General features: G+C 49.5%; 1 protein-coding gene across 8 annotated transcripts in view; it reads right to left on the reverse strand.

Annotated features, from left to right (window-relative positions):
• The window catches only part of LOC100471251 (sushi repeat-containing protein SRPX), a 199,410-nt gene that overhangs the window by 95,077 nt on the left and 81,633 nt on the right, over positions 1-22,700 (reverse strand). For all 8 annotated transcript variants that reach the window (XM_034648737.1, XM_034648735.1, XM_034648736.1 and 5 more), the window contains one exon: positions 14,758-14,947. In XM_034648737.1, the coding sequence (XP_034504628.1) occupies positions 14,758-14,947 (190 nt within the window). The remainder of the gene's footprint in view (positions 1-14,757; positions 14,948-22,700) is intronic.

Below are 22,700 nucleotides of genomic sequence, written 5' to 3' on the forward strand. Positions count from 1 at the left end.
GATAAAAGTGATTTATCAGGACTATATGGCATTTGTAAATACTTTTCCCAGTCTGTGGTTTATGTCTTCATTCTTTTTAAAGACTTTTTTTAAAGATTTTATATGCAAATAATGAATCGTTGAACACTACATCAAAAACTAATGATGTACTATATGTTGGCTAATTGAACATAATAAAAAAATAAAATAAAATACACTAGTTAAAACTATATGTATTTATTTGACAGAGAGAGTGAGAGAGCACAAGCAGGAGGAGAGGCAGGCAGAGGGAGAAGCAGGCTCCCCGCTGAGCAGGGACCACCCCCCCCAATGCGAGACTCAATCCTAGGACCCCGGGATCACAACCTAAGCCGAAGGCAGACGCTTAACCAACTGAGCCACCCAGGTGCCCCTCTCTTCATTCTCTTAACTGTGTCTTTTGAAAAATAGAAATTTTAAATTTGGATGAAGTACTTTTTTTCTTAATCTTTTATAGATCATGCTTTTGGTATCATATCTAAGAAAACCAGACCTAACTCAAGCTCACAGCGATTTTTCTCCCATATTATCACCAACAAGTTTTATAGTTACAGGTTTTATAATTATGTCTATGATCTGTTTTGAGTTACCTTTTCTTTAAGTCTTTGCCATTGATGAAAATGAGAGAAGTCTGGGAGAGCAAAGGATGGAGTGGCGAGTGAGCCTGAGATATTCCCAGGACACAGCTTTATTCACTTCTCTGTCCTTGCAGTGAATCGGGGCACGCCACATTCTGTAGCTGAATGGGCTAACACATGGAGAGCTCCCCTGGGATCCCGCATTTCATCAGAAGGCACCCGGCCAACACCCTGGGAAGTTAAACTCACATCTCCAATATGCTCTTTCAAACCAAACCTACCGATCCCCCCCACTCTACACATGATGATACCCCCCCCTTCCCATTTCAAGAACTGGCATCTACCCACTCTCGCCACCACCTCGGCCTGCTTTGTGAGTTGCTTTAACAAGTAGAATGTGACAAGAGTGAGGCTGTGACAGTTCTGTGCCGAGGCCTTAAGAGTCCCGGCAGCTCTGGCTTTCATCCCTCGAGAAGCTATGTGCATGGCAATAAATCCATTTACTCTGCTGGAGAGGAAGGCAACACGGAAAGACAGAGAAGATGTAGAGAACAGGAGACTGCAAAAAGGTAGAAAGGGAGTCCCGGCCATCTCGGCCATTCCAGTCATCCCAGAGGAAGTGCCAGACATGTGAATGGAGCCATCTTGGGTCCTCCAGCCCCAAATAAGCTTCCCCAGTCAACAGCATGTGGAGCAGAAAGGAGCCACCCCCACTAAGCCCTGCCAAATTGCAGAATCATAAGCAAATAAGTGGTGGTGCTTGTTTTAAGCCACTCGAGTTCAGGATGGTTTCTTACAGAGCAATGGATGACTGAAACACTTCCCAAGCTTCCTCATGAAAGTCTGCCTTATGGTTCACTTACTGACCTAGACAGTTCTGTCTGGCAGGCATGAATTCTGCAGTAGAGAGAACTTGGAATCAGAACCTAAAATCTTGGGTTAAGTTCCAGCTTCGACATTGTTTGTGTGAGTCTCCCCCAAAGCAGACTCTAAGATAAGGTGCAGGTAGCTCATCTGGGAGGAGATCCCAGGAAGCACCATGACGGGGCTGGGGAAGAGAGCCGGGGAAGGGGGAGAAGGGAGGGAAGGCAGTAAGGGCACCACTGGCTGGGCCACTGCTGTGGGCAACTAGGGCTCCATCCTACCAGGGACACTTCCTCCCTCTCTTGCACCCAAACACCAGCCTATATAACTTCCTTCCCCATTCAGGCTACTCTTAACTATCCGTTCTAACTTTATTTCCTCCAGAAAAAAAATATACAAGTGCTAAGGCAGGGGGCTGGCGAAAGAGCGATCCCCGCCACACAGGAGCTCAGAGACAGCCTTGCTTCTACAGCTACCTCTCCTGAGAGAATATTCCCTCCTGTATTCAAACTCTTCCACACAAAACCCCAAAGGGAAGACGTTCGGCAGAGAGGATGGCGTGCCCACGGTCCCCAGGAACTCCGCCTTTCATTAGCAAAGACAATGAAGACGGCATGTGGCTTGGGAAATTTTCAGGGTGGTCATATTTTACACAGCTAATAAAAAGCAGCCTAAAAGGATAACTTTATAAAGGAAGGCATGACTCTCATTCGAGGGAAAAAGAATGTATTTTTGTCAGTTTATTCTTCTAGCGTTTCATATCATAAAGAGCCAAAGGGTGGCCTTGCCCCCCACCTAAAGCTGGAAGAGAGGAGAAACAGGGGAAAGACGGGCCCCTGATTCTGAGGTCGGCCAGAAGCAGGGGCCCTCAACAAACGGCAACTCCTGTTCCCACCAAGGAGCCTCCCTGAGGCCCTGGAGGCTGACCACGCACATTCGACGCCGACACACAATTAAGAGGTCTGGCCTTTAAAGTGAAACCAGACAGCGGCACAAAAGCAATGGCAGATGGTCCCCCAAAGGCTCAGTGGGCCTCCTCGGGGCTCAACTGAAACACATGCAAAATGCAAGAAGGGGTGCAGGTGGTGGGAAGGCCGTCAGCAGGAGGCCGTCAGCAGGAGGCCACAGGCTGAGGCACTGGCCGAGCTCACATGGCGTCAGAGCCGCATGGCACGCTCAGCAGACTCGGGCCGGAGGAGCGTTCGCCCTGGCACCGCATTCACCGTCGGGGGCCATCAAACTGCCTCTGTTGCCTGGCAGCGAGGTGATTCTGCTTCTTTACAGTTCTGTGCAGAAGGTAAAAGCAAGTCAAGGACCCACCCCTCCACGTCAGCTCTCGCGCTCTTGAGGCCTCACCTCCATATAAACAAAGAGCAAAAGTCTGGGCAAGAGAACTTAGCGGCCCCTCTCCCCTCCCCTTCTAGCCTCAGTGTCACTAGCATTTTCAAACTCAGACACAACACAGCATTTACAAACACTCTGATAGCAAAAAACGAAAAGCGTCCATCCACAGGCCCGCAGCTGTGACACCACTGGCCCTGACAGCGAAAGGCAAAGGAGAAAGCTCTGGAAGGTGAGGCGGTAGGCTGAGTGCTGAGAAGGCATAGCCAGCTGTCCTGTGCTTAGAGACGCTGCCTGGGTAGAGGCCATGCCCTCAGATTTGAAGGCTTCCCAGGGCGTTCCCGTGGAGAGAAGGGTCACTCGCTGTGCACAAGGGCACCAGCAAAAGCCAACTGGACTTGACTGGTCTGGAAAGATGGGGTAGGATTTGCATGAGGAAATTCTTCAGAAGGGGAAAAAAGAGCATCCTAGAAGGGGCAGTGTGCAGAGAGGAGAGAAATAGATCTCAAGGGCTGTTCCCGGCTTTCTTCACATTTTAATACACAAAAACACATTTTAAAGAACACATGTTCGCACCAGCCAAAACTTGGTGGCTTCCAACTGGAAGAAACTTCTATTAAGCAAGTATGCATACAACTGCTTAGTGAGGCAGATGTGGGACTGATGTTGCTACCCAAAGGTTTGGGTTTTTTTTCTTTTTTCTCCCCCTTGAGCTTGCAGTGGGCACTGCCATCAACTTTAAGAAATTCAATGTCATGTTCTCAAACGTCCTGTCCAGGAACTAAAAACACAGTTCCCTTTAAAAACAAATGTGAATTGTTGAATCATTATGTTGTACACATGTGACTAACATAACACTGTATGTTAATTGTACTTCAATAAAAAAATAAAAAAACACAAAAACAAATGTGAGACAATTTGGAAATGACCACACCAATGGCTCTGACACTTTGCACAAGCATCAGGATCACCTGGAAGGTTTGTTAAAACACAGATTGCTGGGCCCACCTTCCCTCACAACCAGGTTCAGTAGCTCTGGGGTGCAGCCTGAGAATTTACACATTGAAGAAGTTCTCAGGTGGTGCTGCCCCTGCTGGTCTGTGGTCTTTCTGGAGCCTTCCTGGTCCTCTCCCTGAGGGTAACAAGGTCATTAGCATATCAGGGACCCAGAGCAGTCCTGCAAGAAAGCAAGCTACTTAAACCCGCTTTTCCCAACTACAAGGCATTCTGCGGCCCCTAGAATATATCTATGAACCTCCCCAGGAAGCAGTGCTTCAAGGAAGCCAGTTTTAGAAATGTTCTACTAGGGATGGTCCTGACCAGTTGAAAGATTACAGGCTCCTAAAAGAACAGCACCCGGCAAAAGACAGATTGTCCGAGTCAAGCCCTCAGGACCCAGGTAAGGGGCCCATGGAGGGTTGCAGGCCATGCCACATAGCAAGGTCCTGGCAGGGCAGCAGGTCTGGAAAGACGCCCAGAAATGTACCAGCAACAAGGAAGTCTGTCAGCAGCTAGCAAAGGCCAGTCCGTCTCCAGCTTTGAATTAGGATACCAGGTCTTGGCCAAGAATTGGCAAGAATAAACAGGGTCCTCGTTTCTAGAGGGTCTGAGAGGTGACCAAGCCTCAAACACATAACGAGACACCCAGTTACCTGTCACATGAATTGACAGTAACAGCACACGGTGCTAGTTAGAGCACTCAGGCCAGTATCTCTTAAAAGACCCCTGACCAAAGGCCAAGATGAGTCCTGAGCTGAGCCTCACAGTGAATGGCAAGCAGCCCCAAACACCTAGGAGTTTGTTAAAAGGTAAGTTCTGATTTCATAGGTCTGAGGAGGGGTTTGAGATTCTAGAGTTCTCTAAAGCTCCCAGATGACTCTGGTTCTCAGTCCATACCTGGAATAGCAAGGCCCTAGTTCAGGAGTGGCAGACTTTTTCCGTAAAGGGCCAGACAATCAAAACTTTCAGCTTTGCAGGCCAGGTGGTCTGTGTCACAACTACTCAACCCTACCATGGTATCACCAAGTAGCCACAGATAGTACCCAAATGGATGAGCAGGGCTGTGATCCAGTGACACAGATATCTGAATCTCATAGAATTTTTCTGTGTTAGAAAATATTATTCTTCTGACTTCTCCAACCATTTTAAAACTGAAAAACCATTCTTAACTCACTGGTCATACAAAACCAGGCAGTGGGCCCTATTTGGCCTGCCCAGACTGACTTTGGAGATCCCTGCCCTGGATTCCTAGTCCCCAGCGCAGATCTGCCAAAGCAGAATATGGAGCCCACCCCCCCCCCTCAAAAAAGGTGGGAGGCTCCCTTTTTATTGCTGTTACTAGTTCGGTCTTCCTGACTTGCCCAATTTGTGGGGCTGGGGGAGTTGCTGAGTGTGAGGGGCAGCATGTGCTCTTCTGACTTCCCCACTGGTATTGCACCCCCCCAACAGGGCTGCCTCCTCCCTCACCCCAGGGGCATCAGTTTCTAGGACAAAGATGTGTAGTCCCCGTGATGGCAATTCTCAGTCACAGGGTCTCACTGGAGGGGTGGGGGAGGCCTGACCACACTCGTGTGGCTTTCTTAAGGAGCTGAAGTTATTTCTAAGGGACAAATTCACTGCAGAGCAGAGCCATGCAAGGCCCCTGCCACCGATCACTGAAGATGGCTCTGTTGCTGTTGGAGGTTCGGCGGGGGGTGTGCTGAAAAGGACACGGAGTCAAGGTCCCCTCAGGGTTGGGTTTGTTTTGGAGTTGGAAGAGGGAGTAGAGACCTAAAGGCTGTTGCAGGCTTATCTCTGGAATGTCGGGAACTTCGGAAAGGAAGTCTAGCGACCATGATGAAGGCAAAGCCCACAGGAAAGGGGGGAGTAGGGGAGGGGAGCTATTGTGTGGCCCACAGAAACAGGCAAGCCGCCCTGGCTTGGCAAAGGGCTGAACTCATTCATCACACCCGTACTTCTGAAATTTCACCATGAATACGGATGGGTGGAGGGATCTTATTCGAATGCACGTGCTGATTTTGTAGGTCTCCGCGGGCCCCAGCTTTGGCGCGTCTGACCCCCTCCCAGGGGATCCCAGGATTCACACATGCCAGGATGCGGCCCACATGTGAGCACATTTTTTGTTTTGTTTTGTTCTCTTTTTAAACAGTCACAAGCCGTGAAAGATTATGGCAGGTTCCACATGGGGTGAGCCACTGACATCCAGGACCAACACGCATAAGGTTGTTCAGGAAACTGCCTACACCATCACACCCACCAAAAGAGCCCGCGTGGTCTCAAATCATCCTGCCCACCACTCTTCGATCTCGAGTCCTGGGTCTGCCTCCATCTTTTTCCTAATGAGCCCAAAGTCTGTCTCCTGACCAAGCCCGGTGCCCCCATACTCACAGAAGGCATTTCCTTCTCATTTCCCTTCTAAAGCACCCAAGGATGCCCGATGACCGGCAGTGTCCCTGCAGCCAGCAGTGAAAGGGTGCCAGGCAGCCATAGGTGACTCTCATCATTACCCTGCGGTGGTTGGCAGAACAGACACTACTTTCTCACTCAGTCCTTGAGTGGAAGGTGTTAACGACCTGAGCTAAAATGATACCACTTAATCAAAATGACAGATAATATCAAGACTGGCTGAGGGTGTGGAGAAGCTGGAACCACCACATGCCGCTGGTGGGAATGGACAAGGGTGCAGTCGTTTTGGAAAATCGTCTAGGTATCTATCCAAGAGAAATGAAACTGTATGCCCACACAGAAACTTACCAGAATGTTTATTGCATTACTCATAATGATCAAAAAGTGGAAACGCAAAAGATCATCAACTGATGAATGGATAAAATGTGGTCTACCCATGAAGTGGAATAAACTTCAACCATACAAAGGAATCAAGTAGTGATACTTGCCTCAACACAGATGAATCTTGAAGACGTTTTGCTCAATGAAAGAAGACAGGCACAAAAGGACAAATATTGCACAATTCCACTGATACAGAATGTATTGAATAGGCAAATGTGTAGAGACAGAAAACAGCTGAATGGCTGCCTAGAGCTTGGGGGTCGGGGGTGGGAGCGATGGCTTGATGGCTAAGGGGCATAGGGTTTCTTTCGGGGATAATGAAAATGTTCTAAAATTGTGGTGATGGATACACAACTCTGTGAACAGACTAAAAATCACCTCGTTGGTTTCAATGGGTGAATGGCATGGGCTGCAAATTATACCTCAATAAAGCTGTTAAGAATATGGTGACCTATCAGTTGGAGAGCAAGTGGTGGAGAAAAGGAGCCTCCGGGACCCACAGCCCTTGAGGAACATGCAGTCAGACCCAGGTGTGTGAGCTTGCCATGGCAGCCAAGTGTCGATAGACACAACCACGTTGAATACACAGGGACATGGGCTCTGCAAGTGCATGCGGTGTGACTGACTCCGGCCTGCCCCCCTCCCCGGTGCCCGGCATGGTGCCTCACACGTGGTGGCCACTCAAAAACCGAACTCAGTGCAAGCCCGGGGGAGAGTGATGGGAATTCCGGAGCTACCACTTAGCTCTAAAGCCAGCTGCGCTTCTAATGCCCTAGGTCATCCCCAGACAAACCCCTTCAACTCACTGAGCCTCACTAAGGCTCATCACTAAGACACCAGGACTTACGTCTCAGGCCCTCCCAGTAGGATATTCCACAGTTCTCTAGATTAGGTGGCCCATGCCGGGGAGCCTGGATGTGGATGGGAAACTCCTCTGGGAATCTAGACAGAGCCTGAGACACCCAGCAGGGTCAGGACTGGCCAGAGGCGTTCTTCCTGGCAGATCTCACTCCACAGACACACTGAGAGTGGCCATGAGGACATGAAACGAACGGGAGACCCCAGGACCGGCTCACATGGCCGGAGGCCTCAGATCCATGAGTAACTAATGGGGAAACAATATGATTCCACCCCTTGGAAAGCTAAATGAAATTCTAAGTGGAAACAGGATTTCAACACTGGATATTTAAAGGAATCAGAGCCTTTGTCTGACAAATGCTGAGTCAGTGGCAACAAGTCTGTCAGAGTTCCTATATGGAACAGCCAGTCTGGGGGCAGAGGCTCAGAAGGTGGGGGACGTGGCCACGCCACCACTTCCTCACCACTCCACAATGGGCCTGCCAAACCTTGGCTCAGTCTTTGCTTTGTGGCCCTAATTTAACCAGTGTTTTTGAACATTCCTGGATCCCTGGATCTGGCAGGGTCATTCAGCTCAGCCACCCACACAGTAAGTGGCCGGCCAGAGTCATTGGTCAGAGGGTCCCAGGGAGCAATCAGCACTGGAGAGACAGACACTCAAGAGGCACAACTGGGTGGATGCAGCCAACAGCCAGCGACAGGAGAGGAGAAACCAGCTGCCGGTACCTGTGACCCATCACACTACAGGTCACGGTAAGAGCGAGCTGGGCAGGAGAAAGCGAGCAATGATATTTCAAGGCCCAGGCAGAAAGTCTGCCCCCAATTCCATGTTTGGATTTGTCTGACTATTACTCATAAAAAAGTTTTAAAACCAATATACTCAATTTACAACCCCAAACCTCCAGGATAATCCAAGCCATTAGGTCCAAGCCCATTTATCTTCTCCCTGGAGAACAATGCAGAAAGAGGCATCCAGTATGAGCTAAGGATTACGGGTGAGTGAATCATGCAGCTCAGGAATGAGCACTCCAGAGGTTTCTGACTCGAGTGCGCCATGCGAACCGTAAGATCCAGGTGAAACCAATTAGCATCTGGAAAACTTGGGAGCTTAGCAATGCTACCAATGACTTTTCTCTTGCGCAAGCTTTAGCCGTGAACCTGGATCTGAAAATCCTGCCCCTGGGACTCCTGGGAGTTTCTAAGTGTCCCAGAATAGCGTCTCAGGGGGATGTGAAATCCAAGAGCCTCAGCCATTAACTGTGCCCTGACTCGTCGCCTGTCTGGAGGGGTCTCCTGTTCAGGGCAGTGCAAATTTCCTCTGACATTTTGCTGTCTTGCATTCCTATTTCTCTGGGAATTATGCTCTTGGAAATTCCAGTTAAATCCTGCAGGGATATGTGAAACAGAACCCTTGTTCTCTACTGTGATTATTTTAGTTCTTTAATCCACAAATATTGACTAAAGACCCTCCTCTAGGTCGCAGACGCTGTGCTAAGGGAGGGGTACAAGGACATGTCAGCTCAGGCCCGCAGGCGATTACGATCTATGATTATGCCTGCTTGGTTGGGTGTTGCTTTTTAAGTGAGGACGAGGAGACGTACCCCTGGTCGTAACCCGAGAGACCACCTGCTCGTCGGTTCATCGAAGTTTTCCTACTCTGACAATTTCATCTTACCTCGTATGTGGATTTTTGCGCCCGTTAAGGGCAGCTTGCTCACGGAATTCATGAGGATCATCTAGCGAGAGTGAGTGGTTCTGAGCTGGGATAAGGGCCTTCTCCCCAGAAAAAGAACACCCACGCGGATTTTTGTTTCCAATTTCCAAATGTTCTTAGAGAAGCACCCAGACCCCCTCTGTTAACCTTCCTTGGGCCTGTGGGGTTGCTGTCACGGGCATCAGCCATCCATCAATGTCATTCTCCAATATCCAGGCCCAGCGCTCCTGCATGGCTGCAGTCTAGGCTCCCAGGGCCCGTTGACAGGCCCCTGCTACAACGTTTTTCCCCATACATAAGCCGGTGTCTACTTCCCCGTCAGACAGAAAGCACCAAGAGAAGGAATTCCCCCACCTTCTTCACCCCGTTGTCCCAAGCACGCCATCATTCGGTGTCCACTTGAAAAAGTCTCTGGGAAGAGCCCAGTTTTCATTAGAAAAGACAGAAACGGATTCTTTTTCAGAACTACTTTCAAATATCCAAGAGAAAAGAGTTCGGGCTTAAAAGTCTCCCAATAGGGGCGCCTGGGTGGCACAGCGGTTAAGCGTCTGCCTTCGGCTTAGGGCGTGATCCCGGCGTTATGGGATCAAGCCCCACATCAGGCTCCTCCATTATGAGCCTGCTTCTTCCTCTCCCACTCCCCCTGCTTGTGTTCCCTCTCTTGCTGGCTGTCTCTATCTCTGTCGAATAAATTAAAAAATAATAATAATAATAATAAAAAAAGTCTCCCAATAAACAATGGCCCATAAAAGCTGACAGTCAAGAACTCACACGATGGTCAACGGATCGAAGGGACTGGCTGGAGAGACTCCCCAGGAACTGGAACTCATTCACACTGCTCGGCTGGAAGTGCATCTTTCACCTGGGTATTCATCATAACTTGGCTGCCATAAGTTCATACTATGTTATAGCCTGGCAAAAGGAAACCTTCTTCTGTTTAAACTCAATCTTCACTTTCAATTACCCATTTTAGCCGCGTTCTCTGAAAGGGGAATTGATGTAGCGCACATATTTGCGTTCACTAAGGAAACCATTCAACCACTTTGGAAGGGGCTGTAGCAAAGTGGCCAACAAAAATAATAAATGTACGCTCCAGCTTGTGGCTGCAGTAAGTCTCCCGCCTTACAGCCCCCAACAGAGAAGGTTATTGCTTAAACAGAGGGTGTTCATGGATTTAAAAAGCAACCTCTATAGCCAGCAAGCCGCAGTCCCTATGCATGGAGATTCATGGTGGCACAAAGCCCTGTTTGCCTGTGCACCATTTATCTGGGCTCCTTTCTTTCCAGTGGCCCATCAGCCAAATTATAGGGCTATTAACTTGATCAGCACAAATACCCACTTGGCTCCAGGTGCTCGGCTAGGCACCATGAGAAATATAAAGGGGAAGACATAGTAACGCCTGCCTTCCAGAGCTCAGAATCTAGAAGTATACAAGAGTGTGTAAATTATTGTACTGTATGACACATGTCCTAAACACCACAAGGGAAACATGAAGCGTCATGGGTGTTTAAAGGAAGGCAGAAGCTTCCCATTTGAGGGATCAAGGAAAAATTTCATCCAAGAGACGGTGTCATTGGAGAATGGGCAGAATTTGGGGAGACAGGTGGCTGGAGTTGAGGGGATGGGGGGAGGAATGCCAAGTGCAGGAAGTAGCAATCGCTAAGAAGGGGGAAAATGTGATTCAAGCTCTGCAAAAGCAGGTAGTCTGTTTCAGCCACATTTTAGGAAACCAGGAGAGAAAGAGTGAAAATTTAGGCTGGAAGCAATTGTGTAGTCCCCTGAAAACAGAGAACTTTCCAGTTAACGTTGAAAGAGGACAGGGAGCTGGTGCTCTCGGTTTTTGAGTAGGACAGTAATGTGATAAAAGTGGTTGTACTTAAAAGACCAGTATCTGGCCAGAGAAAGTAGAACGAATTAGAATGAGGGAGACTAAAAGTGAGAATGTTCTAGCAATCATTGAAAAGAGAGGGGCTATAGTTCAATTGCGGTGTGAAGACTGATGAGGTGGGAAGGTTTGAAGACAGTGTTTGAAGGATGGTTTCTGGTGTGCGGGCTCAGAAATCTGTTAAATGAGAAGCAGTAACAGCAACATACTGGACTGCAAGTGTTCTTGGTGAAGAAAATGCTAGATGAAAATGTCCTGCTCTCCCCAGCACTCCCCGCTTTTTATTCCCCCCTTTTTCATGAAGAGGAATTTTGTCAGCTCCTTACATGTTTTAACTCCAAATAGAAATTTCTGGCTTAGCCTGCTCCTGGAGAGACTTTAATTGTAGATCCTGGGCCAGGTGTTCAGTTCCTAATACTTATCTACAAAGGTGGCACTTTGGGGACTGCTTTGGCCAATGTGGTCTGGTTGGGCTTTGAGCAAACCTCCTTAGGTTTTCCTGACTGGTGAAACCACGAGAGAGTTCACCAGTTTTCTCCAGGCGTAAGATTCAAAGAGCCTTTCTTAGTGCCCGCGGGGCTCATTCTTCTTTGTCTTCAGCCTTGCCTGCAGGAGCGGGTGGACTGAACCTCCGAACGCTCAGATCTAAATGAGGTTTCAAGACTTCATTTAAGTACAGAATAAAAACGGAACTGCAAATCAAAACCACAATGAGCTATCCCCTCACACCTGTTAGAAGAGCTATCATCAAAAAGACAAGAAATAACAAGTGTTGGCCAGGATGTGGAGAGGAGGGAACCCTCTGACACTGTTGGTGGGAATGCAGGCTGGTGCAGCCACTCTGGAAAACAGTATGGAGGTGCCTCAAAAAGTTAAACATAGAGCTACCCTGTGATCTAGCATTTATTCCGCTTCTGGGTATTTATCCAAAGAAAACAAAAACATTAACTCAAAAAGATATCTGCAGCCCATGCTCATTGCAGCATTATTTACAATAGCCAAGATATGGAAGCAACCTAAGTGTTCACTGATAGATGAATGCATAGAGAGATGTGGTGTACACACACACACACACACACACACACACACACACACAGCAATACTATTCAGCCATAAAAAATAATGGAATCTTGCCATTTGCAATTGACAACATGGAACTTTGAGGGCATTATGCTAAGTGAAGTAATTCAGATAGAAAGATAAATCACCATATGATCTCACTTGTATGTAGAACCTGAAAAACAAAACAAACAAAAACCCCCAAGCTCGTAGATATAGAGAATAGACTGGTGGTTACAAAGCCGGGGGTGTGGGGGGGGACGGGGGATGGGCAAAATGGGCAAAGATGGTCAAAAGGTATAAACTTCCAGTTACAAAATAAATAAGCCGTGGGGATGTAATAATGTACAGCATGGTGATTACAGTTACTAATACTGTATCACATATTTGAAAGTTACTCAGAGTGAATCTTCCAAGTCTTCATCACAAGAAAAAGAATTATAACTACATATGGTGACTGATGGTAACTAGACTTCTTGTAGTGATCATTTCACAATGTATATAAATAGCAAGTCATTATGTTATACACCTGAAACTAACATGTTATGGCAACTATACCTCAAAAAAGCCCCAAAAAGAACAGAATAAAACCTTTTTATCTTGTAAAGCCATACAAACACAAACACAAACAACTTTGCTATGAACTTTCCATACATTTCATGTGGATTTTTGTAGACACTGTGTCTTTCCTAGGCTGCAAAGAATGAATCAGACGGCCAGAAAAGCTGCATCAAATTCAAAGATGGAAGAACTCCAGAGACCTTCTAGGAGTGGGAATGATTTACTCTCACTCTGACAGATTTGCTATTAAATCTCAGACAGTTATATAATGGTGGTAGGAGTGATGGGGCCCTTCATCCCCACCTCCCTCTTTCAAAGGTTCCTGATTCCAGGCCTCTTACCTTCTCTCTTACTGGTGACAAAATGTCCACTTGCTAAGACAGTGCCTCTGAAATGATCTGCAAAGCCTCTCTGTCACCCAGCACTTAGGGTGAATTCAGCTGATGTGATTTGCCTCAGGACCCACTGGCCTAGAGAGTCTCCCCTCCCCAGCCTTCCCAAACCTCTGGCTTGGACAGAAATCTCCTCCTTTGGATTCAACAGGCCCAGCAGAGCACATTTCCTGAGAGACCCCACTGAGAGGTGCCAAACTGGGGGGAGCCTGCTGGCTGGCAGAATTACCAGGGGCAGTCCCCCAAAGACCGAGAGGAGTGCCCAAACTGGCAAAACTATTTTCCTGTGAATGCCTGGGCCCTGGCAGCAAGCTACACTATATAAGGGTAGAAGTTGGGAGAAAGGAGAGCAGAGGGATTTCAGATGGAAAAAGAGAAGAGGCCCCTTGGCTGAGAAAGGCCCCAGCAGATGTACAGGCAGCTCAGAGATGCCTCCCACTTCAGCGTGAAAGGCTGCCTCTAGCTTCCCAACTTCTCTCCTGCTCCCTGTCCAGTACTGACGCCCCCTCCCCCTCTAGGTTCATTGCACCCCATCTCCTGCTAAAGGGGAGCGGGCAGCATGGGAATTGCACTTGCCTGGGGCAGAGGATGAAGTCTCCTTTCTACTTTGCCCTGAATCAGTTCCTACCAACAGCTCAAAACGTAAATGTTCCTGTGTGTCACTTTGCACTGTGTTTGATTCACTCATTCATTTGGGGGATGTGCGGAGTATTTCCAGCAGCCTTCCGTACATCTCCGGAGCACACTATCTGGAAACCTCCACCGCCCGCTGTCCTTCACCCAGAACTTGGTAGGTTTATTCCTCGGACCCCCTCGGACCCCCGATTTAAACTGCCCACAGTGTTTGAACGCAAAGCCAGATGTCTGCACGCCCGAAAGTCCACGTCGCTCACCTTCCCATTAGCACTAAATTAAAATGTGCCCCTGGATGTCTTCTCCATTCCAGGGGGACAGTGGTGCCTCCATGTTGTCCTGCTCCCCTGAAGCTCTCTGCTAACCTAAGACTCCCAGATGAGGGAGTTAGCTGGAGCTTTTATAAAGGACAACTCCAAAGGTTTTGTCAACACCAAGAGAGCCCCGAATAAATACCAGAGGCCCCTTAGATGCTAGAGACCACGCCCCCCAACAAGAAGCCTGCCTTACAGAGCCCCGCGTGTGTAGTCCCGTTTCCCTGGGGCTAACGGAGCACACGCCAAAAATCACCACTCTCCGCTGGCACCTCTGTTCCAGAGGCGCAGGCTTTCTCGGAATCCCCAGCAGGGGGGGTTGGGGGATGCGGGAGAGGCCCCAGCCCGTGCCGTCCAAGGGAGCCGCTCTCCCGTGGCGCGTGCCCCGCAGCTCCCGGGGTGGCCCGGGCCCTCCAGGGGGAGCGGGTAGGGGCTCCTTCCAGGACAAGCTGCGGGTCCCCCTCCCCTCCTGGGCCTCGGCCGTGCGCCACCCCGTGACAGGCACAACTCCAGGTGGGGAGAAACTAGCCCGCCGTCAAAGTTCCCTTCGTGGCCTCGGGCGCCAACGTGGGTCGGTTCGGGCCCCTGGCAGCGCAGACGCATTGGGTCCGCGGCCCGCGGCGCCCAGAACCGGGCTGACAGCTGGCTCTCCCCTCCCGGCGCCCAGACGCGAGTCCGCCGCGCGCCACCCCCTCCCTGGGGCCGCCAAAGTCGAGTCCCCGGCAGACAAAGGGCGCCCCGCCTCTGGACCTACCTGGGAAGGCACGGCTTGGCGGGACCCGCAGCAGCAGCAGCAACAGCAGCGGCGGCAGCAGCGCGGCCCGGAGTGCGGGGCTGCCCATGGCGCGCGCGGCGCTCGCTCCGCTGGGCTCAGCTCGGCTCCGGCTCGGCGGCGCTGCAGTGCGCGCCTTCAGGGGGCGGAGGAGACAGACGGGGCCGAGGGGCTGCGCGGCAAGCGGGAGAAGCTGAGCTGTTAAACTCCTCCTCTCGCCGCTATCCCTTCCTCCCTCCTTCTCGCCTGGGGCCTGCCCTCCTTCCTCCGCCTCCCCGGGACGCTGGTGCGGTCCGGGGCTCCGTCCCAACCGCTCCTTTGGTGCCAGCGCTTCTTCTGGAAGCGGGGCTGGCCCCCCAGGGCCAGAGAGCGCCAGGGGCGTTTCCGAGCACATCGGATGATCCCAAATATCTTCCTGCTCTCCGATTCCGCTCACCCCTATTAATACACACGCTGGTGCCCAACCTCCTCCCAGATCCCGGGCCCCCACGCTGTCATTTGTGCAAACAGCCGCGTGAGTCATTCTGTGTGAAGGGACAACCGATCGGGTCCACCGATTGGCTATTAACGGCCACGTTCGCTGATCTGACCCTCACGACCACGTCTCAAGTTCGGTACTATTATGCTCATTTTACCCAAGAAGACACCAAGGCTTGGAAACTTGCCCAGTTCACCATTATGGACAGGGAGGGGATTTGAAGTTAGGTGTGTGGCTCTGCCGGCATCAAAGTCCATACTACAGCTTTTTGGTTTCTCTTTTGTAAGGGAATGAATCAAGGGCTGGACTGGGTGGCTGCTGAGCTGCGGTTTGGGGGGCTTGGGGGTTTGGAACGGGGCTTGAGGTTCTCTTTCCAGGGTCGGCTGATGGACGAGCACAAGGCACAGAAAGTTCCGTCTCACTCATTGGGAATGCAGCTGTTGTAGTTTCCTGCAACCCGATTTCTCCATTTCCTGGGTTGTTCTCGACCACCTCCAAGGACACCAGGACCAGCCCAAAGCTTCGACCCTGTGGCCTGGCACAGGATAGAGTTTCTAGGCTGCCTGCAGGATGGATCTGGTTTCTTCCTGGAGGCTTTCCCAAATGTTTTTGTTTTGTTTTGTTTTTGGTTTTTGTTTTTTGTTTTGAACCCACAAGCCAGCACCTGGCTCCTTTACTGCCCCAAAGAGGTCTTAGCTAAGGCAAATTGCAATCAGGGCCGCTGCATCAGGTTGTGCACTGTGCAAAGGTGCCTGGAGGAAGAGGCAAGTTGGAGTGGAAATCCAGCCACCTCTGGGTCAGGGAACCCTGTGCCTTGGCAAGGGCCAGATACATTGTGGAAGGGCAACTTTCTCCTTGCCACCAGTGTGGTCCACTAGCTAGGCTAAGGGCCCTGAGGACAACCAACTAGAAGGTTTTTGAATTCTTTTATCCCAATCCTCACAAAAGTCCCTGACTTGAACTTCCATCTTATCCTCTCTAGGGCCAGGGGAGGGAGGTGCTTTTTCTCCATCTCCTGTGAGATTCTTCACAGCTGCTCCCTCCTCAAGGAGCCAATAACCCTTCAACAACCCCAAGTCACAAGAAAATGATGGAGATCAGCCTCATCTATGGCCTCTGTCAGACCAGACTGGCCACACCTAGGCGTGGTTCTCAAACCTGCCCAAACACAAAGGGCGGGGGGAGGGGTTGGCATTTCATTAAAACACCATAACAGCGCTGGACCCCAGACCAATGAGACTAGAATCTTTAGGGAAGTGGCCTGGAGTTTGAACAGATGCATATTTTTGTTCCCCCACGTTCAGTGGGGCAGGTTTTAGAATGGGCTAAATTCTAGGCCATCGTTTCTCTACCTAGTCGCCAGTAAAACACCTCATTTTCCAAGTCATGACAATGAAAAACTGCAAGACGTCGTCACATGTCCCCTAAGGGAAAGTTTGCCCCCAGTTGAGAACAACTGTTCTAGGCTCATGAACAGAGGTGTATTTGCACCCCAAATTCCAGGTCTGGGTTAGTCTGTCCGGGGCCTTCCTTTACTATCTCACCTCTGAAGCAAGCTCTTCTCACAAAAACCAGCCTAAGTACTATTATTGGGCTGAGAAGGAACCCCTGGCTCTCTCCTAGCACCTGAGTTCGGCTGGATTATAACAAATACCACTCTCCGGGTTAAGAGTTTTTCTCTTTGTGTGTATAATGCTATATGAAATAAGCCAGTCAGAGAAAGACAAATACCGTATGATTTCTCTCATATGTGGAATTTAAAAAAACAAAACAAATGAACAAGGAAAAAAAAGAGACAAACCAAAAAACAGACTCTGAACTATAGAGAACAAACAGATGGCTACCAGAAGGGACGAAGGTGGGGGGAATGGGTGAAATAGGTGAAGGGTATTAAAGAGTGTACTTGTCCTGATGAGCACTGAGTAATGTACAGAAGTGTTGAATCACTATATCGTACCCCTGAAACTAATATAACACTGTACATTAACTATACTGGAATTAAACTTAAAAATAACATTATACCAAGTTTTATGGTAAAAAAAAAAGGTTTTCTCTTTGCTGCTTTAAAGCAAACTCCAATCAGATTTTATTATTATTACTATTACTACTATTATTATTTTTTTAAGTAGGCTCCACACCCAGTGTGGGGCTTGAACCCACGACCCAAAGATCAAGATTTGCATTCTCTACGGACTGAGCCAGACACCCCATCACTATTACTATCATTCCAGGTCTCTCTCTGATACAAGGGGTTAAAGCAGAGGAAGGGGAGGGAAAGAGGTTATCAGTTCATCCCACAATATCATGCTACACAATAGAACGGTTACGCAGATGAATAAATTTGTCAAACAACTGAACCCAGAAGATGGGGTAATGAGTTGATGGAAACAGGAAGAGAAGTCACTCAGGGAGTGCCACAGAGCTTCGATCCCATTCCTGTCCTGCTTCACGTTAACAATCAATGAATTGAAAAAAGACATTGGTGTGAGACACCAAGACAGGCAGGCAAGAAGCAGGTTCCAAACATCTCTATGGGCATGAATGCTGTATGGACGCTGAACCGTGCATAAGGATAAACATGGCGTCCTGCATTAGCTCTCAAAAACCAAGCACACAGATACAGAGGAGGGGAAAATGCCTTCATGGGAACACCCATGAGAGCGCAATCTAGTTGCTTCCAAACTAAGAAAGATTTCCCGGGCCCCTCAGGGCCATGCTGACAGTGCCTATTCTGTCTGCCGAAGCATTCCTGAGTGCTGGGCAAGGTGCCAGAGGAGAAGAGAACACAGACATCAAAGCCCGGCAGGGGTGTGGAGGTGTCTTTCCACTCTGTGCAGTGGTAAGGAGCTTGGCTTAACCACCACAGTCTTCTCCGGAGTCATAGCAGAATGACCCACAGTGGAGAAGGAAGAGGATTCCCAGGATTCGCCCCCACTTTCTGCCTTGCGTTTTTCAACTGAGACCAGTGAAGGAGAACCTGCCGGCCACCTCCCCACTGCAGGACAGAGATTTCCTGAGGACAGCAGTCAAGGCCCTTCCCTGCCCGTGCCCCCGCCATTTCCCCCACACTCCCTGGTCCTCCTAGGCTTTCAAACCAGTTCTTCTCTTCCCTTTCCACCTCCTTTCAGAGTAAAGGGCCCACAGTTTGAGGGGAAAGTTGGTGGCTCACTGTACCTTAGGAAATGGATTGGCATTTCCCAACGTCAAGGAGCCACTCCAAGTGAAGCAGTCTGTGTCAATGCTTCCCAGACCATCTGTAAGTAAAGGACTATTATTTTTAAATGTCCAATCCAAAAAATAAAATAAAACAAAATTTCCCAGGGCACCTGGGTGGCTCAGTCGGTTAAGCATCTGCCTTCCACTCAGGTCATGATCCCAGGGTCCTGGGATCCAGCCCCGCATCAGGCTCCCTGCTAAGTGGGGAGCCTGCTTCTCCCTCTCCCTCTGCTCCTCCCCCACCACTCGTGTTCTCTCTCACACTCTCTGCTCTCACTCTCAAATAAATGAATAAAAAAATCTTTAAAAAACCAAATTTCCAATCATTGATCAATGCTTTTGTAAAATCACTAAAAAGGACTCACTAGAAAAACAAAATGAAAAAAAAAAAAAAAGCCAGAGAGCAGCACAGCTCTGGGGACCACACTTTGGATAGCAGAGTGATAGTGGATTTAGCTTTTTACCTACTGCTCCCATACGAACTACAGACTATAGCAGACACTCCAGGTTTCTGGGAACTCAAGACAAGGACAAGGAGATTTGATCTCAGTCTCTTGGAATCCCGCTAAAGGAATTCCAGAAAGATAGGGTGCATTGGGCCGGTACTTTTGCTGACTGGTATCTATTAAATATCCAGATCGCAGAGGGTTAAAGTGAGAATGCTCGAGGTCAAGATCAAAAAGCTAAGGCCGGTCCAAGAATAGTATCTGTTTACAATCCCCTGGCTTCAAAAGATTTCTTCTCTTTCTAAGATAAATATTCAGAATGAAACAACACAAGCTCTAGGGGATGAAAAATATCTGTAGCATACGGGAAAGGAAATATGTCTGCTCTAAAGATTCAAAGGAAACCATCTCTTTTATAAAAATAATAAGCTACCAAAAGAAGGAAAAGCAATTTTAGAAAAATATTTATTTGCCATATTCAGTAAGAGATTTGAGGGAAATGCTTTTAGAAAGTAGGAACAGGAGGTGATACCGAGAATTGAGACTTAAAAAGGTAACTAATGGCTTTCGGGTTCGCTTGCCACACACTAGGAAGTCATCATTGCTGTCTTGACAACCAGAAAAAGCTGGGCAAGCAGAAAAATCAATCCCTTTTCTTGGACCCAACAAAGAACTGGGTTTTCAAGGCAAATTGTCACCCATCGCTATCCAGAAAGACAGGCATATCCCCACAGTCCTGGCAGAGATGGGCTTACCTGGAGCAGAAGACACTTGGGGGCCATAAATTGGTAGGAACACATAAATGGCAATTTAGAAAAACTGCCGGGAGCTGAGTGTGGCCTGTTAGGAGCGCGAGTAACTCCTGGGGCTGAGGCACAGCACGGGCTCCCACAGTGTTCTGGCCTTTACCTCCAAGAAGCCTACCAGGTTTTCATGATGAAAGTCCAAGAGAGACCCCGCCTGCTCTGCCAGGGAGCCGGGGAGAGCAATCATTCTGAAAGAGGCCCAGAGGCCTCTCCACACAAATGGGCCGCTCTATGAGGGGGAGGACTTCACCAGAGCCTTATCTCACCTCAGGGAAGGGCATTTCCCTCCCATGTCCTGATGATTAATTCCCAGAAAAACCTCATTTGGGGAACTGCTCACATGGTCTGGGGAGGGGGGAGAGGGGCTTTCAGGCACGGCCACTCCAAATCTGGGTCATAGGTGTGGTTACAGGAATCAGATCGGGTCAGGAGTAGAACTTAATCCCCGAGCCTCTGTAACTAGAGGGGCAAGCACAGGTCCCAGGCAGGCCAACCAGGATTGCTCAAAAAATGTGAAAACAAGCCCGGTTGAAAGAATCCCTCTTTGGTTAGGTGCTGTATGAACGGGCCCTGGGAAATGCTAGCTTCGAGTGGGACTCAGAAAGCCAAAAGACACCGCTGTGCAAGCCACTCTGCCTCTGGGGCCATAGGACCCAGGAGACGTAGCGACACTCGAGGTGGCAGTGGCAGATAGGGAAGCATCTTGAAGTCTCTGGCAAGCTCTTCTGGATGAAGCGAAACATGACCCTTAAAATTTTGTAGTAAGTCCCTCCCATCTCTTCGGGATTACTACTCCCATTTCCAGAAACAACGCTGGCCTGCTACTGGGCATTGTGAGAGACTGAAGGCTTGACCACGGGTCACCAAGTTTCCATGGAATCCGAGCTGTCGCGAACTGAGTGCTGTCCAACTGGCCAAGCCATAAAGTTGGGTGTGCAAAGCAGCACCCCCTCATCAAACAGAAGTGATGGTGTAGTCAGGCTTGAGTAGGCCCAGAAGGCACAAGTAAGGTTCATTAGGAAGGGGCCCAAAGGCACATGGCACCTACTTTTGCTCCATTACCTTCTCTCTTCCAGCCTCCATCTCGGGCCTCATGGAGCATTCCCTAGGACCAGGTGACTGAGGAAGAAAAGCCTCAGAGAGTTGTGCATGGCACGTCAGTCCCACCAGAGACGGCAGTGGACCATGGCATGCACCGCACCCCTACTCTCTGACAGCTCTGAGGGGCTGTGTTGAGGGGCAATCCACCTGGGAGGTGGGACTTTGACTAGTCCACCTGATTATGTGAGCAGACACAGGGGATATGGATTTTCCTTCCCCGTCCACATGGTTCTGCCAAAATCACCATCCCACGGTCCTATAGAATCCCTTATGTGCCGTCGAGGTACTCTGCAAGTATTGCTTCCCGTCAAGGGACTCTCTTCACAGCAAATGGAGGGAGGCAATGGGCGCACGCTCATGGAACTAGCTGGTCTTACCATGTCCCCATCAGCCTGAAGCGGCTTGCTAGAAATAGAGTGCCCTTTCGAAGACACAGTAAACGCACCAGCTAAGTGTACTTCAGGGCTGGCCAAGGTCCTCCTGGATGCTGCACGTGCTTTGAGTCAGCTCTAATATATGATGCTGTTATCCCATAACCAACATTCACCCATCCATGAGTACAGGGGTGAAAACGGGAAGGGAACTATTTACCGTTCCCTCCAGTGATCCATTAGCAAAATGTTACTTCTCATCCCTGTGACAATGCGTAGGCTCTGCGGGTCTAGGGGTCTTAGTTCCAAAGAGAGGAATTCCTTCCCAAGGGGTCCAACAATGACCCCACTGAAAGGGAAGTTGAGACCACCGCCTGGGCACTCAGGGTGCCCCGTGCCACTGAATGAATAGCAGAGATGGGGGTGACTACCTGGCTGGGGTGATCGATCCTGATGGTCAGGAGGAAATCGTGTTGCTATGACCACACAATGGGTATGAGGAGAACATCTAGAAAGCAGGAAATCCTCCAGGTTTACTTCTCCTATGATTAGACAGAAAACTACAACAACCCAATTCATGCCAGGCTGCCAGTATCCCAGGAGCCTTCACGAATGAAAGCTGGTGTCGCTCCACCCACCAAGCAAAGAGCAGCGAGCAGCAGCTGAGGTGCCTACTGCCAGCAAAAAGCATTTGCAATGCGAGCGTATAGGAAGAGGCGAGTGATGAAGAGCACCGAGGGCCGGTGGCCAGCGCCGAGACGAGGACCGTAATACTTAGGAATACTCCTTCCTTAGTTTAACAGAGATCTCTGTGGATACGTTAACCGGATAGTTTTGTTTTTCTTTGGCATCCCCTTCTCATCTCACACAAGACATATAAGTAACCCTTCACTTTAACTTAATAGCTTGTTAAGTTATACGATATCAACGGAAGAATGTGAACAGCTTGGAAAAGGATTAACATCACCCGAGGACAAAGATGGAACCTTGCATTCTCTCCTGGGGAAAAAGTTACCTTTTTTTTTTTTTTAAAAGTTGTCTAATGCTGTGCGGAAGTAGGGCTTGGATACGGTCCTTCCGCAGAGACGGAGAGTACCTTAAGGCGATGTGTACGGATGCTAAGTTGACGAGGGCTGGCTGCTGATGGCTTTGAAGTGAGTCAGCTTGGCTAGGCTGGGCCACGTTTCCCAGAATTCACTCTCTTGTTTGTTTACAGTTAGGGTCTGTCACAAGGGACATTCTCGGGGAATCGGGAGGCTGGAAGGGAAGGAGTGGCCACCTCCTGGTTCTCCCCTTGCCGGTATGCTGACTTACCTCGTGGGCGTGAAGCAGCGGCTGGGCCGGCCGGGTCCCGCCTTCCCCCGATCCTCCCTCGGCCCCGGCGGACCCCTGGGCCCGGCGCGGGCTGAGCTCTGTGATAAAGGGCCCGGCTTCCGCCCGATGCCCTCACCGCCAAGGGCCGAGGCCCCCCCCGAGCTGACTCAGGTCACATCCCTCCCCCGCGGGC

Source organism: Ailuropoda melanoleuca, chromosome X, assembly GCF_002007445.2.
Source record: "Ailuropoda melanoleuca isolate Jingjing chromosome X, ASM200744v2, whole genome shotgun sequence".
In the NCBI taxonomy this organism is placed as follows: domain Eukaryota; kingdom Metazoa; phylum Chordata; class Mammalia; order Carnivora; family Ursidae; genus Ailuropoda; species Ailuropoda melanoleuca.